At 43.7% G+C, this 17,198-nt stretch overlaps 1 protein-coding gene across 1 annotated transcript in view; it reads right to left on the bottom strand.

Annotated features, from left to right (window-relative positions):
* The window catches only part of pio (zona pellucida domain-containing protein piopio), a 66,666-nt gene that overhangs the window by 17,328 nt on the left and 32,140 nt on the right, over positions 1-17,198 (bottom strand). Inside the window, exon 4 of the mRNA XM_089592942.1 lies at positions 13,300-13,532. Within this exon, the coding sequence (XP_089449068.1) occupies positions 13,300-13,532 (233 nt within the window). The remainder of the gene's footprint in view (positions 1-13,299; positions 13,533-17,198) is intronic.

Below are 17,198 nucleotides of genomic sequence, written 5' to 3'. Positions count from 1 at the left end.
CGTTGATCTTTCCTATAGTATATACACCATATATTTACGGCGCGCACATATATTAGTATGTATAAGCGGCTCTCGGGCTATTCGCGCGCGAATCCTCAGGGATTCTCAACTGTATCCCGCACTCGATGTTGTGTCCAAGGAAAATAATAAAATAAAATAAAATAACCAACACGATCTTCCAGCTCGCACGAACATACTTCCAGTTTCTCGAGCCAAACCGGACACTGCGGCTTGAAATGTATTCATATACGCGCCGAACGTATAATATATACTTGAGAGACGTAATTACGAAAAAGAAAGAAAAAAGAATATATATACGTATTCCTCGGTTCTTATTGAGCTGTCGAGAACCAGAAGCGTGAATAATTCTACATCCACTATTGTGCCCCGGAGTCCAGCGGTTTGTATATAACTTACGAGTCGCGCAGTTACACGTATATATACGAGGATCGCGTTGTCCGAAGTACGATTTTTGCATGGTAACACACGCGCACTCCTCTACGGAGTACTTATTATCTCGAAATCAGACTCCCGGACTTGAATCAAAAACCATAAACACGTCCGTCGCGACAACGGCACCGTTGAATTAAACCGCCCTGACGGCACCTATACCTCCGTATATACGCGCATGCACAAAATGTATATATACTCCCCATTTATGTGATGTACACTTGCAGGGTAAGTACAATACAAGTCTACCGGTTTGCGAGCTGTAGCAACGCCCCGTTACGACGCAACAGCTCCGGTATACTCCGTTATGAAAATCGTCCCCGTGGCTTCGCACCCCCGCACAAACGCGAGTACCTCTATGTTCATTTGGTGCCAATACGAGTGAGCCATTAAAAAATTCAGCTCCGCGTGACAGAGACGCACAACCGTGTGTATATGTGCACCCACCTCTGCTGCTACAATTCTCTGCAGGGCGCATTCCTCTGAGAGGGGGTGGGAAGGGCAAAACATCCGTGGTACCGGTTTGTCCTCGTCTCTGACCTTGAGCCCTGCGGCTAGGGGCCCTCTCGCTCGCACCTCGAAGCTACTTCTTCGATTTCCCCCTAGAGCCGCTTATCGCCGATTTACACCGTCTCTCTCTCTCCCTCCGTTTTTATATATATATATATATATATATATATATATATATATATATATATATATATATATATATATATATATATATATATATATATATATATATATATATATACGTACACGGTGTGTATCCGCAAGAGGCGCTATTTTGCACGCGTCGTTCTTTATACCGAATTCCCTTTTCTTCTCTTCCTCCGCACGCGTGTACGTATAAATCGGTACCGTGTATCTGCATACTTTCCGCCAAGACGATCATACATATATATAACAGCCCTCGGCTAAAGCTCGTTTGAATACACATACACCTATTCCAGAGTTATTTCGCGCTGGCGTTCGTATTGGGGAGATAGGGGATCTCCCTTTCTTTCTTTTCCAACCATCACCACCCCCCCGGCGTGCCGAGAGGGAACGAATGTTTGTGAGAAAACGCGTTAGCGCGTTGTCGCCATTAACGCACCGTGTGCCGCGCGTGTGCGATGTATTACATACCTTATATGTATAAATCGGTTTCGTTGCGCTGTAACCTTATCTGCCCCTCTGTATCAATTTGCGCCCAACTACTTATATACGCTTACGGGTGCACAATACAGGTATATTGGTATACAAAAGACACGCGAAGCGGAGACTTCGACGGAGGTATGTATATATAACGTTGTGGCCAATATTGCGTCGAAATTTACTTACGAGCGTTTATTTGCAAAGGGTATCAACGAAAATTGCTCTATCCGCGGATGCATTTAACCATCGAGTGTATTGGTGTACGCAGCGACGGATGGGTCTGCGCGCCTGTCAGAGAGAGCCGGCAATCATGGAGGTAATGAGTAGGGAGAGCGAGGATTGAGTGGAAAAAAAACAAAACCTTCCAGACAAGGTCGGGCGGGTAACGCGCATCGATGAAGATCCATCGGCGCTTAAATGCCGCCTTTTGGCTGCAGCGGCCGTGCAATTTAGAGACAAAGGTCCCTCGGAGACGGGCAAAGTTGCGTGCGCCTAATGGTAAAAAGCGTTGGTAAGTAAGTAAGTATGTATTATTCGTGCTTTGGAAAACATTGGCGAGGTGTTACGAGCCCCTGCGATGGAAACTTTCCTCGAGGCTTTGTGTTTTCACACGAGCAGGAATAGCTCTTCGGACGCTCGGCGCGAAAGTAATGCGGGGTATAATCAACGTGTCACCCATCAGGCTTTGATCGAGACCGCGTCAGGACTTGCCGATCGAAGAAGCTGTATACCTGCAATGTATATACGTAATGCAACGTCTGACATAATTATCTCGAGGATCCAGATGATGTAAAGCATATACTGTATATGAAATGTACAAGTTCAATGCTCCTTTTGATCCTTGTGATTCATAAAATAATAAAAGGAGTTAACGAATACGTGTACGAGTCAAAAAGAAGGGGGAAAAAATTCAATACATAATATTGTGAAAAATTTGTATACATCACGAGAGTTTCAATGGGTTATCGAATCATTGGCTGTACTCGAGTCAAAATAAATGTTCACTTATGTAGAAGCCTATCGTTGAGTGAAAACTGAGGGAAACTCCCAGATAAACGATATGAAAAATAATGTCCCTCCGAGATCTGTCGCATTGTTCTGGAAACAACAGTGTATACACAGCTACTGTGATTTTCTTGTTCGAGAAATAAAAAAAAAAAAAAAAAAAAAAAAAAAAAAAAAAAAAAAAAAAAAAAAAAAAAAAACAGGCGAAGGGAGATACCCAGCACCGATTGGTCATCCAGTCCATTGTTTTCGCAAATTGTCCCGCGACGTACCAATACACTGTACAGCTCAAAGCTGAGCGGAAACAGCATCGACTTGTATATAGTTCCACGCGGGAAAAGAAGAAGATCGAGATGGGTGAAAGTCGGGCGCGCGGCACAATGCCACATCAAGTACATACGTACACAATATATATATATGTATACACGTATAGGTGCCCCGAGCGTAATGAACGAGAGCCGCACGATCAGGCATGGTATACATACACAACGAAGCGCCATCGTGCAATTGGCGTGTATACCCATAATAGCAGCAGGCAGTGGATGACCGCACGCGCTCTTTTTCTCACGAATCCCGACTCGATAAATAATCGAGCGGCACGCGATTTTCCAGTCCCATTAGCCCTTTTTCTTCCCCCCCCCCTTCATCGTAGGTATAATAGGTACATGTGGTCGCGTATACAGTATACATAGAGAGAGAAATGTGATTAATTACCGTTCCAGTTGGTCGATCGCTCTGATCGTTTGATCGGTATACGGTCGAGAGCACGTATTATCTCGAATTCCTCTGGTCTAGAGTTCTTCTTTTTTTTTTTTGCTGGACAGGATAACGATTGATTTTTAGATATGCCTCCCTCACTTTGATGTATATGGCCAGTAAGGATTATCATGTCCACTTGGCAAAATGAGTAATGCCACTTTTTGCCTTGTTAGAAGTGCACGCGAGTTTATTTGGTGGCCGGCTAGTACGACACACTGATGATCCTTCTTTGATGTAAAGGAAAAACGAAAAAAATTTCCTATGTCTCATGATTTTGCGTGTCCATATTCTATCCATTGGAAGTCGATGTTAGCATCATCGTGCATGTAGAGAATTTACGTACAGAGTATAAGTATACCATAAAGATGTGTACGCGATCGGTCGAACTGTACAATGCACTTTGAGTGAAAAAAATGAAAATCAGATATATTTTATGTACTTTACTGCAAGTGTAAAAACGACTCGTTTCGATCGTTGACGATCAGTATAGAACATCGTCAACACACTACGGTGACACTCTGTATATATACAGGCTACACAAAATCCAGCCTTTACCGTGCAAAGAGAGAAATGCGTTAGATTTATGAAAGTTGCCTGCAGTAATAAGCCGCAGTTACAGTTACGCGCTTGATTAATTTCAGTCATAAACAAATAAACACAAGCTAATGTATACCTATAAACGTATACATATACATACTTTGATTCTCGCATGTTCAGCAGTTGGTGGTCATATGTGTACAGGTAGCGCACAGAGTAGATCAATCATCGCACCGATAAAATTTTCAAAACTGCCTACGTACATGCATACATACATGCGCACATATATAATAAATAGTTACGGCAAATCGAGTGTCTCCTGACGCGCGCGTCACGCGTTTATTTTATAAGTTTACGACGTCGCGTCTCGTCGTTTGCTTTGCACATGAATGGCCGCTTGTGCCACCACCGAGCATAACTAATGGCAGAAGAACGCAGGCGTATAATATATACATACGCATTCGTAAATCATAATATATATGATGTAGCATAATAACGAGCACTGAAAAGCGCATCGTAAAGATAAAAAAAAAAAAAAAACTCTTTGGTTTGAATATTCAAAGCGAGAGAGAGAGAGAGCACACGAGTGCACCCATTGTACACCTCTCTGTGCTCTGTTGTGGCATTTAAGCTCCATCACAGGGTGCGGGAATGGAGGGTCCATTAACGCGTCCATTCGTTGTAGATACGGTACCGATGATGTCGGTATGTATACGTAAATACGGTGTAATTAAACGAAGCCCCTGCAGAAGCAAGAAGAAGAGCGTAATCTTATCGTTGGCCGTTTGAATAAGGGGAGGCTGCGATTTCCTTCGAGCCGAGAGAACACGCCGTCGCAACGCGGCACAGAAAAGAGACAACGCAAACCTGGAGGTGAAATAAGAGCAAAAGGGAGCCGACTCTCTGGATATCATACTATCTGCGACGTTGTTGTACACGCGTGACCACAGGATGGGAGGATATGGGGTAAGCGGGGATACAATTTATACGTATGTGTGTATATAATATATATATATAATGATATAGTTGCAAGCACCTCGGGGGAGTTTTTGTCGGGGGTACCTATAACTTTTCGCTCACGCATGCACATCGTGATTTATGATTATCACACGCACAACCACCCGGTTATATTTTTCCCTATCCCTTTGCCTCCTTCGCTTTCGGCTCGATTGCCCCTGCAATGTACTGTATAACAAGCGATAAAAGACTCGGGAGGAGGATCATGTGACCACGCGTGTGTGGCCGCGTTGAACATATTACAACCTATCCATGTATACCTGTATATACCCGCAAAGCGTTAACACACACACACACACACACACACACACGACGCAACGATGTATCCACGAGCGCGCGCAAGCGTCCGTGTAACACGAGCGGTAGCAAACTCCCCGTTGAGGTTGAGCTGCACGCACTCTTATATATTATATTCTCGATATGTTACATCCACAAGTTGTTGCTGTTGTTGTTGTATGTACCTACACGTGGGTAGTATAAATTATATGCGCATACATCGGTATACACCTACGATTATACCATTGTAATTGTTTGTGATTGTATATACATGCAACATATATTTATATATCGACGCAAGGCCGGATCAAGGACAGCATAGTATGCATAAGATATATTCGTGCCTCTGTTGCACATGTACCAGATACTCGTAAAGAGGAATCGGTTTTGTATACGGATGAGAGACTGCCCCCCATGAGTCCAACCCCTTGGCTATCATTGCCGTCCTCTGATAATAACGATGAGGGGGGAACGGAAACCAACCTTTTTTTTTTCCTTCTCTTCAATGACAAGCTTGGTTTCACCCACCTGTTAGCCATCATCTTTCTCGGTGGGGATTTTCAAGCCTTCAGTTGTACTTTCGTCGATTGGATTTGCCGGTGATCGAGGTAAAATTTTTTTCCCAAAGTACAGTTCATCGTCCACTGCAGGGTAAACCGATTCTACATGCACAGGTGTGCCACCCTCCGTGCGCGATGAAAATCCAAATGTTTTTCAAATTACAGCAATTTCACCGGAGACGGGGAAACGCGCTCCGTAGCTTCCTCCCGGAGTCTCATCCATTTATTTATGAGACGCTTTCCGCGCGCACACGCGCATGTAACTGTATTATCATACGCGCAATAAGATATTACAAGCGTGTCCCGGGCACTCACACACGCGGAGGAGGATAATAAATTTGAAGAGACGATAATTGTACGTGCAAGGGCCGATTGAATCCACACCTGGTGCCGGTGCAAAGCTTCGAGGGTCAATTATATTCAATTGAAGCGTCGGCGTTGTTGCGACGAAGAACAATTCAACGAGACCGAAATAGATCGGCGGGGGAGGAAGGTTGTATACGGTGATGATCCTTTCAGATGGTATATACACAGCAACTTTGTAATGAGTAACAGGGAGGAGGATGATGCATGCACATATAGATACTTTGAATCTGCAGATACACCACCCTCCCTTCCATGCAATGACGATGGAATCTATCGACAACGATCTGATTGGCCGGTCAACTTACAACGTTGTATACATGGTTTACGTGTTATCAAGGATGAATTGTGGGTAGCTGTGCAAAAAATGCAAGCCCGCCTCGATCGCACGTATTATATTCATGTATGAAAAGTAATTCAACCGTCAATTAAGAGCATCGTTCGAATCGACTCCTCTCGCGCGATAACCACCGCGAGGAGTGTATAATGTTACGCAACTAAAACCACACGAGAGGTATATATATAGGTGCGCACTTGCTTCCTCGTACATGATCGCGAGCCCATGCCGAAAAAAAAAGAGCCGAGGCCAAAGAAAGGCTGGCCAATTTATATGTATGCGCAATGGCACGCGTGTTGCAAAAAAAAAAAAAAACAAGTGCACTCGTCCCTCGACTCATTGACCATTTTCGGGACTGCCGGCGAAGCGAAGGAGAGTGCAAGTGCAAGAACGCGTCCCCGCCGAAGCGCTCTCGTTTCGCCGTCGTCGTCCCTGAAACCTCGATCGGCTCGTAACGTTGCGTAACATCGAAACGAAGAGGTGCAGCTCTCTTTCTCCGCTTCGCTTTTATAAGGACGTTGCCGGAGGAGAAACTCTGCGTACAAGTGGGTTAGTAGATGATGACGAGTATCGAAAGGCTTACGCAAGGAGGACGAGCGTTACGTGTGCGTGGAATACACAGATATATAAAGAGAGAGAGAGAACATGTAAAGGTGTGGTGCGGTTTTTTTGATGAATGTTTTTTGTTGTTTATATAGTTGTATGATTCGTGGGAATTCTCCGACGCTGATAAGCCGGTCTTACCAAATTCAGCTTGTTCTACTTACATCTATTCGATCCTATACTTTTGTCAGCTTTCCATTTATACACGGCAAGTATTGAACAGTTACAACAATATCCCGAAAATCGTGACCACCGATTGTATCGCAAAGACACCAAAATCATTCAATTAACAGCGAGTGTAAAAGAAAAACCTATAGAGGGAAGCAAGGGGTGGGCAATAAAACCGATTTCTAAACCATAAACGCGTCCACGCCAACAAGTTCCGAGCGTGCAAATAACCCTCGGAAAACCATAAAACCTCAACAAAATCGCAATAAAGTATTCCCTTACGAGGCAATAATCGTCGCGCCGTCTAATTATACACCGCACGCGTTAGCAGACTCGACTGTACGCGCTACGCGTGAGACACTTTTTTTTTTTTTTTTCACGACCAAGCAGTATAAGTACACGTAAGCACGAGTTATACGGGAATAAGTCGAGCAAAGCCAACCAGCGCAGTGGACTTTTACTTTTACGATATATATTACGCGAGGCGGGCGTGGGTAGTGCGCGTTTTTTCTTACGCGCAAGTGTCCCAGTGTAGGTATTGCCGATCCCGCCCGCGCGCACCCGTTCCGTCATGCGTATGTCATACTGTAGCAGCATCTTTTTTTTTTTTTTTTTTTTTTTTTTTCAAACCCAAGCTATATGACGCAACAACCACGAGTCGAGAATCGGTTGCGTTCGCGGACGCAAATTGAAACTTTACTCGCTCGCGACTTATTTTTTCCTCTCCGAGGGAAGCTCTTGGGCGATTAACAGCTGCTGTCGACGCCCCCCCCCCCCCCCGTTTCTCTTGTACTATCCATCCCTTGTCGTTAAAACTTTATTCGCGCGTAAAAGCACGACCGCGTGCAGCCATTAAAACCCGACGCATGCAAAATGACTCTTGGCCGTACGTACGAGAGCTTCAAAATTTTCCGGAAGGCATTTGTCTTGTCGCGATGCGGTAATTAGCCACCGCGCACTATAAGCTTACGCACCGAAAAAAAAAAAAAAAGAAAAAAAAAAAAGAAAAATAAAATGAAAGAGAAAACAAAGCAGAAGAAGAAGGAGGAGAAACAAACAAAGCAACCGACCAATTAACAGTCGGATGTAGCGCCCGCAATATAGTTGCATACCCGCGTGTACTCGCATATATATACGTTTCCTACCGATTAATCTTCAAGCTATACTCTGCAGTGCATCTCGCAGCTATCTGAACTATTCCGTCTGTGTGTGTACAGGCAAAGGGGGTGAGAAAAAAAGAAAATCGCGCAGTAAGTTAAGTACTTGCATAAATCACGATTGCAACAAAGCTTGGAAGCAAAGGGAAGACACGGGGTCGTTGCTGCGACCCTATACGACAACACCACGGCTGGCACGCGTATTATGCGATATGGAGAGAAGACGAGGTGCTTTTTCATTCTTATACGTCGCACAGCCCTTTGTCCACTCTTCGTTCTCCAAAGGCTCGTTCTGGAGGAAAGCCATGCGGAGTCATTTTTACGTGTATACACTTTACGCGCATGTCTTGATGAAAAACACGTATATGAAACGGAGGAGGCTATAGGAAAAGAAAAAGAATCTCAAAAAGGACGGTCGTGGCGTTAAAGTGCTTTTCATTAAACGCAAATGGTATGCTAGTACCTCCAGAGGGAAAAAAAAAAAAAAAAAAAAAAAAAAACGCATCGTGCGGTGATTGCGCGGCACACGCACCTCGTGTATTTTTAACGAGTTCGCTCATCTTCTTCTTCCCCTTTTTACCCAAGATCGAAACATATAATGTTATACATAACTTGGGCACTTTTTGTCCGCCGAGGGGTAACATCGGGTACAAATTCGAGGCGTTACCTCATTCATTACATGCGCGTTACTTACACGAGTTACGACTCGAGCGCGAGATTGCTTGGTTCCTAATATCCTCCTGTGTATTACGCGAGTGACGGCTTCTTCGTATCCGTATAATGTAATGTTGTTATTCGAGCCTCGCTGCTATACTTGAACTTTTTCTTCCCTGAATACTTTTTTTTTGGTAAGTATCGGGGTAGGGGTAAGGGGTCAAGGTATAGCTTGTACCGCGGTTGCGACTTTGATCGAAGCATTCGCATACGTTTCGACAGCTGCGCGAGAAACACGTTTGATGGAGGGGAAAAAAAAAAAAAAAAAAGAAAGAAAGAGCATCTTGGAAGGAACGATCGGATGAAACGCCATGCAAAATAATATTACAAGCCATCCCCGAGGACGAGCCATAATTCACGGGGAGCGCGCGCAGTACGTGTAAGAACAGCTTGCCGACAGAGAGCCGAGATAACGCGCAGGGCGCGTCGCGTCGTAAAGAACACACACACACACACACACACACACAACTGCAGATTGCAGCGAAGGAATCTCTCTCCCTCTTTTCGTTGCGCCCATGCAGCACGAGAAACTTGTGTGTGTACGCCCACAACGTTATACCCATATGTATATAGCGTATAATATGTACAGGTATCGCGGTGCGCTGGAGTTTTATGATGGCGCGACGTTGCGCTTTATTAGCAATATTTGTCGGACAGAGGGGGGGAGGGGTTGTTGTATACATGTACGAGCGGAATATCACTTACCCATCGTCGACCCCCTTACTACTTGTTATTTATATACGGATGCACGCGCGCTCGCGTACATAGTTGTGCGTGATTTGAGACTAGACAGAAACGCGCGTGGAAATACAAATGGAAGATCGGTATGATATCGGGAGTCGGATGATCGAGGAATACGATGTCGTTGACCATTACGGAGGCTTGCCAATGATGCCCCGATGGAGGGGTCCTGCAGAGGCTTACGGTGAAACAACTTGTTGCGTGTAATTTATGAACGGTCGAGTCATCAAGTCCCCCGAAAATTGAAAGATATTTTTTTTATTTTTTTTTATTTTACTTCCTTCAAATCTCACTTACAAGCGAGAGATTTTTATCTCGAGTCGAGCCAAATCAAACAGTAGGTACGTTATGAGGAATGTGCTCGGGAAAAACATATTACGCTCCGGAAACGAAGCGCCTCTGGTTGACTCTCGAGCACATGACTCGATTGTTGGATTCTTTCGTGTACACCAACGGAGGAACGTACGTAGATATACTTATTATAGTGTTTGCCGAGGCTCACCTTCACACGCTGTACCTCCACGTATATAAATATATACATATACAATTCAAACATTTCGTCCCTACATCACGTTGTAATGTATATAATACAAAGTGCGAAGCATACATTGTATAAAGTGTTTGAACTACGACCACGGGACCGTATGGAATGTGTCAAACTGGAGACCAACCACACGCTTGACTTTTCCGCATTCCCGGTCGTTCATCCTGCCTTCGGTGTGCTATTATATACAGTGATTTTAAAAATCGTTATTCCCGTTGAGTAGAATAAACAGCTCAGGCTGCCTAACTCGCCTATGGTTAAACGCGCGCTGATGCACATAAACCGATAATTGCCCGAGGTGACGTTGGATCGCACACTATATCATACGATCACCGTTATCAACGCACTCCTCTCCGACCTTTCCTGACATGGAAGCGATTTAATCGTCCAATTTACGGCAGTTGACGTCGTTTTCATCTTTCGGGAGCGCACGCATCGTGTCGACAGGATCCGTTATTGCCGAATCGCGCAACTCCCAACACGCTCACCCCCCAAGTGAGTATATTATATGGTGTTTATTGTACCAATGGTGCGGGGTATGATATATGTTGTGTATACACGGGTATTGGTGGTTTTTAACTTGCGGCCCGGGGTAATTGTATCTCGTATAGGCAGATAAAAGGTATAGGTACATACGTGCATACCCTTTACGAAAGGTTCGTTCATCCATCGCCCCTAGGGAGCAGCATGCGATGAACCGTACATGCATATATACGTGTATGCACGATGCTCGTGCAAAACTTTTCCGGGTTGGGAGTTGGGAGGGAGGAAAAAGGGACTAAATTCGTTAAATGCACGTGATGCCCCAAGTAAAAAAGATGAAACACCCACAGTTGCTTCTCAACAACACGCGGGGGATCCGTTATAGGTGCATACGTATATATATATATCTGTAAGGATTTCCAGCTAGGAGGGGGTGGCTTGGGCTCTCCTCCGGTCACATAACGGGGGTCCAGTTGTGGGCGCTCGAGAGTACATATATAAATCCCCTGCAGGAGAAGGAGCCGATCTCGCCGACGCATATCATCGGTTCACTTCGCTAGTTCTCTCTCTCTCTCTCTCTCTATACTTGTATGTATGTGTGAGTTTGTATAAATAACTGATACATACAGTATATATATATATAGTTTACTGCAGCAGCTATATACGGCGCATCGTCTCAGTCTAACGCCCACCGCGCGTGCAGTACTACCTATACACATGTATACTTATATTGGGTGTATGTATGATATAACCGTTGTAAATACTGTACACGTATGTATGTATATACACGCGCGAATATGCCGTCCTTCCGTGATGGGGTAGGTATAGGTACCGCTAGGCCGTGCAACGTAATATTGTGTAAAGGTATAGATAGGTATACATCATATCACCCTACCGTTGCTTTACATTTTCTCGTACAACGGGAGGATAATATTTCAGTATGGCTGTACCCAGCTGTACCTACTTGTATACTTACTAATCGATTCGCACTATTTTTTTTCAAATTGATAATCGCACGATTCGTTTCTCACCGCGTTTCAATTTGTTTCAAATGTACCATACGACGGGTGTTTTATACATATAATAGAATTTGTTGATAAATTTTTTTTTTTTTATTCTCGGATTCTCGGCAAAACACTTATCTCTATCAAGAATTTGGAATAATCAACGGGGCGTAGGTACCTACAGGTGATTTTGGATAAACAATAATTCGAGGCGTACAGGTAATGTATATTATTACGTGTATACTGACTCGGTCGAGAGTATAAGCACAAACAAACAACTGAAAATGATATACATCGGCACCGCCATCGCGACTTTTTTTTTTATCATTGTTTATAGATACAGATGTGCAACCGGGTTTTGCACTCGGGGAATTGGCTGTATACAGTATACCCATACTCTATTGTGACATCCAACTCGTCGCTTTCACCGTTTTCCCTTTTTAACGATTCACTCTCTCATGCATATACACCCGCACCCAACGCGAATTTGAACCGTTTGTTCGGCTATATACGTATACGCGTATACATCACCTATATACATATATATAAATCGTGGTGCAGTTAGGAAGCGACGACCGAGTTGCGAGTATTTTAATCGAAAGGCCATTTGTCGGGACTTTGTTACCGAGTGCTCTTTTAGTCATACTTGGCTGGCTGAATCAACAAGCCGAGTCCGCGAATTAAATCCAATTACTGTATAATTAAAAGTACCGTTTGCTTCCCCATATAGTTTTTTTTTTTTTTTTTTTCATTTATTTATTTATAAAACGATGCACCTACAATATGGCCGATGAAAAAAAAAAAAAATAAACATCGCACTCTAGTTATAAAAACTAAGTTAAGTATATGTATGAAAAAAAAAAACCCCAGCTTGACCAACTGTTCTGAACCCCTAACTAAGAATCTCACGTGCATATGTGTATGTGTGTATACACACGAGGAGTCAACGTTACATTGGTGAGGGAGGGCGCTGTAAATGTTTTACCTCTTCGTAAATTGCGAAACGATCCGTGGGTACTTGTACGTATATATGTATACACGACCCCCTCGTAAGTACAGGACTAATGTGGTGTATAAAGGGACCGTTGGAGGCAAGTACAAAGTACACACGTATCCTATCCAAGCAACCATTACAACATACCCTACAAGTGCAGGTACCGTAAATAACGTAGGCAAGGTATTTATACGTTTGATTCACTCCAAGAGGGGTAGAGTAGCCTATTATTTTGAAAATCGCGTGCGCAACGAGAGAGTTGGCCGTTATTGTTGTAAAAACGGTACCCTGCACACCCAATGTATACCTATACGTGTACACACCACTTGGCTTACGGTATCTACATTTTTCCGCGGAAAGATCAAACAAGGGGTAGAGATAGAGAGAGTGGGAGTGGGGGGGGGTTAAACAAAAGTACGTATATAGGTGTTATATATAGACACATGCACTCACCAGTTCGGAGGGCATGGTGTTGCAGGACCTTAAGGGTAGGGTGTAGGTGATGGGAGCCGGTTGGCTCCTGTACTCGTGCAGGCACGAGCTGTTCTTCGATAAACCCCGGGGATAGACGAACCCGTGGAAGTTGGCGTTGCCCTCCGTCGAGATCTGCACGATTATCGATTCCCGGGCGCACTCTATCTGCACCGTGTCCGCTATCGACACCATTCCTCCAGTGGCTACCGCTACTGCAACAAGAGAACAAAAAAATATATATGATACATTGTATTATACATGCATAGGTCCATAAGTGTTTTTTTTTTCCCCCCACTTATTTATACTCATTATTGTCTATAGTTTTTATCAATACTGTATAATTACATGTAAAGGTACCAGCGGAAGAGATGGGGAAGAGTGCTCGAACAAATACATACATTCATCCTCTTCCCTTGTATACCTATACACATATATACTCATACACCATGCATCACATCTATTACGACCGATCGAGCGTCCAATACAGTTACCACCATTAAGTATGTTGTACTGGCTCGCAGCTAAGATGGGCCTCGAATCAGCGTGCGAATGCAGAAGCGTCCCGTTGTGTTGCGGGAAGTGTGCGATAGGCACTGCCAAGAGGCCATTAATTAAATCGTCCGTCCGAGAAAAATATGGCACTGGGACCCATCAACTATACTCCTTTGTATCCCTTTTGTTAACAGTGTGATAAACGAACGGTGTATGACGATGATCATGTGATCTATATATATCACAGTAACTGTTACACACGCGAGGTAGTGCCGTTTCGTTGTTCTTTTCATTTGCCGTCGCCGCAGTCGTAATACATATACCTACGTATAAATGCTCTCTCTTTCTCTAATAATGATACCTCTGTTGTGCGACTTAACGGTTCGGCTTTTTAATCGAGGCTCTTTCTCGCGTCTACACATGTCCATGGTACGACTCCGATGCGACACGTGAAACACCTTAGGGCGAATATTACAGATTTACGGTACCATAAATTTGTATTGGATGTATAGCGAAATATTGATACGTGTGGTTGGATTATATATGTATATATTATACGAGTAGTTACGATATAGAGCAAAAATCAAGAGAAGGACGCGGACCCCGAGCCAAATATCATTGAATGCCACGTTAGTGAGTTATATAACTCTTACGCGGTGTACCTATATACGGCCAGTGCCGATGGCGTATATACGTATACCCATTGTACCTACCAGTACAACGGTTGTTTTCGGCATTAATTCATCCCCGAGAGTTTAATAACCCCCCTGAGACGCTACTGGCCATTCTTGCCTTTTTTTCCCTTGTATTCGCGGAACGATGATGATCACTTGATAACTACTTTATTTCAGCGCGATCATTGAAATTAATTAAACTTATACACCGTTGCTGCGTTTCGATTCCCGAAATGATAAAATATGTAATTATAATAAGAAAGAAAAAAAAAAAAAAAAAATTCCTACGCTATTGAATTGCGTCATGAACTTTTAACCGAGCGAGTAATGGCACCTTGTTACACGTAAAAAGTCACTCTTATCCACGTGACGTAACACTTAGTACAACTAAAAGTTATTCACGAGACTACACCGCTTCTTCTATTGCATACCGTATAATAAGAGTGTGACAATCCTGCACTTGTATGTACGGCAACTTTCCTTCCAACCCGACAATAAATATTCACATAACTTGATCAATTACAGCACAATCGGGAGGGTAAAACCGATTGCCTTCTTGGTGTCAAAATGTTTCAGCCCATCACCACGCGAGCGGAGAAAGAGTGAGCGATTCGCGCATGGTATAAGCTTTTGTTAGTTGGCGGGGAGTGAGTGCGCGCGATTTATAAGCACGCGACGAACGAGGAAGAAGAGGATCCGGCGGAAACGGGCTGTAGGTATATAACCATCAGCTCCGGAGACGCCGCCAAGGACTCTGTATACTATATATATGTACATATATCCTTTGTTCGAGTGAGTCACGCAGCTCTCAAAGCTCAACGACTGTTGGACAAAAAAATGAAGAAGGAAAAAAAATCTTCCTCCCTCCCCCAGCGCACGAAAAAAAAAAAAAAAAAAAACCAACGCCCATCACGCACACAATTATCACGTCCACGAATAAAAATCCTATAATGCTCAAGCCAATCCCCGATCAATCTGATCTGTATCTTACATCTCGTCCTCCCTTGCACACCCATTTTTTTTTTTTTTTTTTCCACCTGTTCCTTCTTTCTTGCGCATTCCAACGTGTGGCTTTTTTTTTTTCATTCGCCTGCGTTTCGCTCTCTCCTTTCCTGTATATACATATCCAAGAGCTACCGAGGAATACAAGATATACACGGAGAAAGAGAGAGTGCGACTCTACGTCATATTTATTCCTTTGACGCGCAACGTGATTCATCGGAATGAAACATGATGGCACGGCTGGCTTGGACCGTATACCTGTACAAACTTATACCTAAATAATACCTATGTATTGAAGGGCGCGGAGGTAACAAAGGTGTGGTGCCATTCGTCGTACCCCTCCTATACGTGCATAAGTATGATCATACACTTAAAAGTACCTATAGGTGCTATTTTGCGGGCTACTGCCGACTTCCGCTTCTTAACTCCCTGTCTCAGTAGTCGTGGCTTTTTCACCCGTGTGCACGACGATGCGCGTGTACATTCCAACGATACAATCCGATGTACTTTCAGGAACAAAGCAATCCACCATTGAACGGATGGCAAGAGATGGAATGAAAATGAATAATTTTCGCAGAGAGAAAGCAAAGAAAAGAAAAAAAAAATAAAGGAGAAAAAAGGTGGAAGGATGATGCAGGTAAAACCCGAAAATTCACGAGTGCGGCCGTATTTAAACAGTTGGCGTTTGCATCGGGGATTGTATATATACTTATGGCCGGCCACGCTGGAAGTAAGAGCAGTTATGCAAGCGGATGCTCGCGGTGACTCGTGCCCTGACAGTTAAATACTCACGTCTCCCATCGTGCATAAAGTCAAGGAGGAAAGGAAAAAAAAAAAAGAAAAGAGGATTAGCCCGCGGCGTCGGGATGGGAGGGCTGCTTACGCAGTCGGAATAACTATCGCACGTGTACACATGGATACGTAGAAAAGGACTGACGTACCTTCGTTGTACTTACATACATGGAGATGCCGGTATCCTTTTTTGGCTGGTACCTTTTCGTACTTTATTTCTCTTCCCTTTTTTTTATTTTATGTTTGACCCGTATGCGCTGCAAACGATTGTTTCGATTTCCACGAACGAGAGAACCACAATTTGTCGACGATACTCTTTTTTTTTATTTTGCTATTTCGTGGGCCTTGGCCTCGAAATTTTACGAGCCCAAGAACACGCGATTTATCCCAAAGTGATTGGAAAAACAAAAACCGGATTTTTTAATTCCCAATGATGACGATTATATTTCAGCGAGGGTGTAACTATGCGCACGGCCTTCGGAGCATCTCGTTTTGACATATTTTCTCGAGTATACGAACAACAATAATAATATAATGGCAACGTTTAAATGAGTTTCGTTTTCTTATGTAGGAGGTACGCGCAGGAGAGTTTTGTTTCAGCATAAAACTTTTTTTTTGCCATTCCCCTGCCGGCGCTTGATGTCGGACTGGTTTTTCCTCTTAATATACACGTGGATATATATGTGTGCATGTGCGTATGGCTGTCTATACAGGTACATATATGTACAGGATGCGTGAAACAGCGAAATCGTTATTTTTAGATTCCGACGAGGTGAGCGTCTTGGCTCGGTTTGGTTCGCGCATCCATGTAAAGTTGGCATTTTTTTTCACGTCAAAGTGCAAAAAAGTGATGAAAAAAAAAAAAAAAAAAACGCATAAAAGACAACGCGTCGCTGTAGATGCTGATGGCGAATGGGC

This window comes from Copidosoma floridanum, unplaced genomic scaffold (genome assembly GCF_036245765.1).
Source record: "Copidosoma floridanum isolate Cflo_tuat_1 unplaced genomic scaffold, Cflo_Japanese_pri ptg000019l, whole genome shotgun sequence".
NCBI classification, from domain to species: Eukaryota; Metazoa; Arthropoda; class Insecta; order Hymenoptera; family Encyrtidae; genus Copidosoma; species Copidosoma floridanum.
This window is presented reverse-complemented; position numbering and strand designations above follow the sequence as displayed.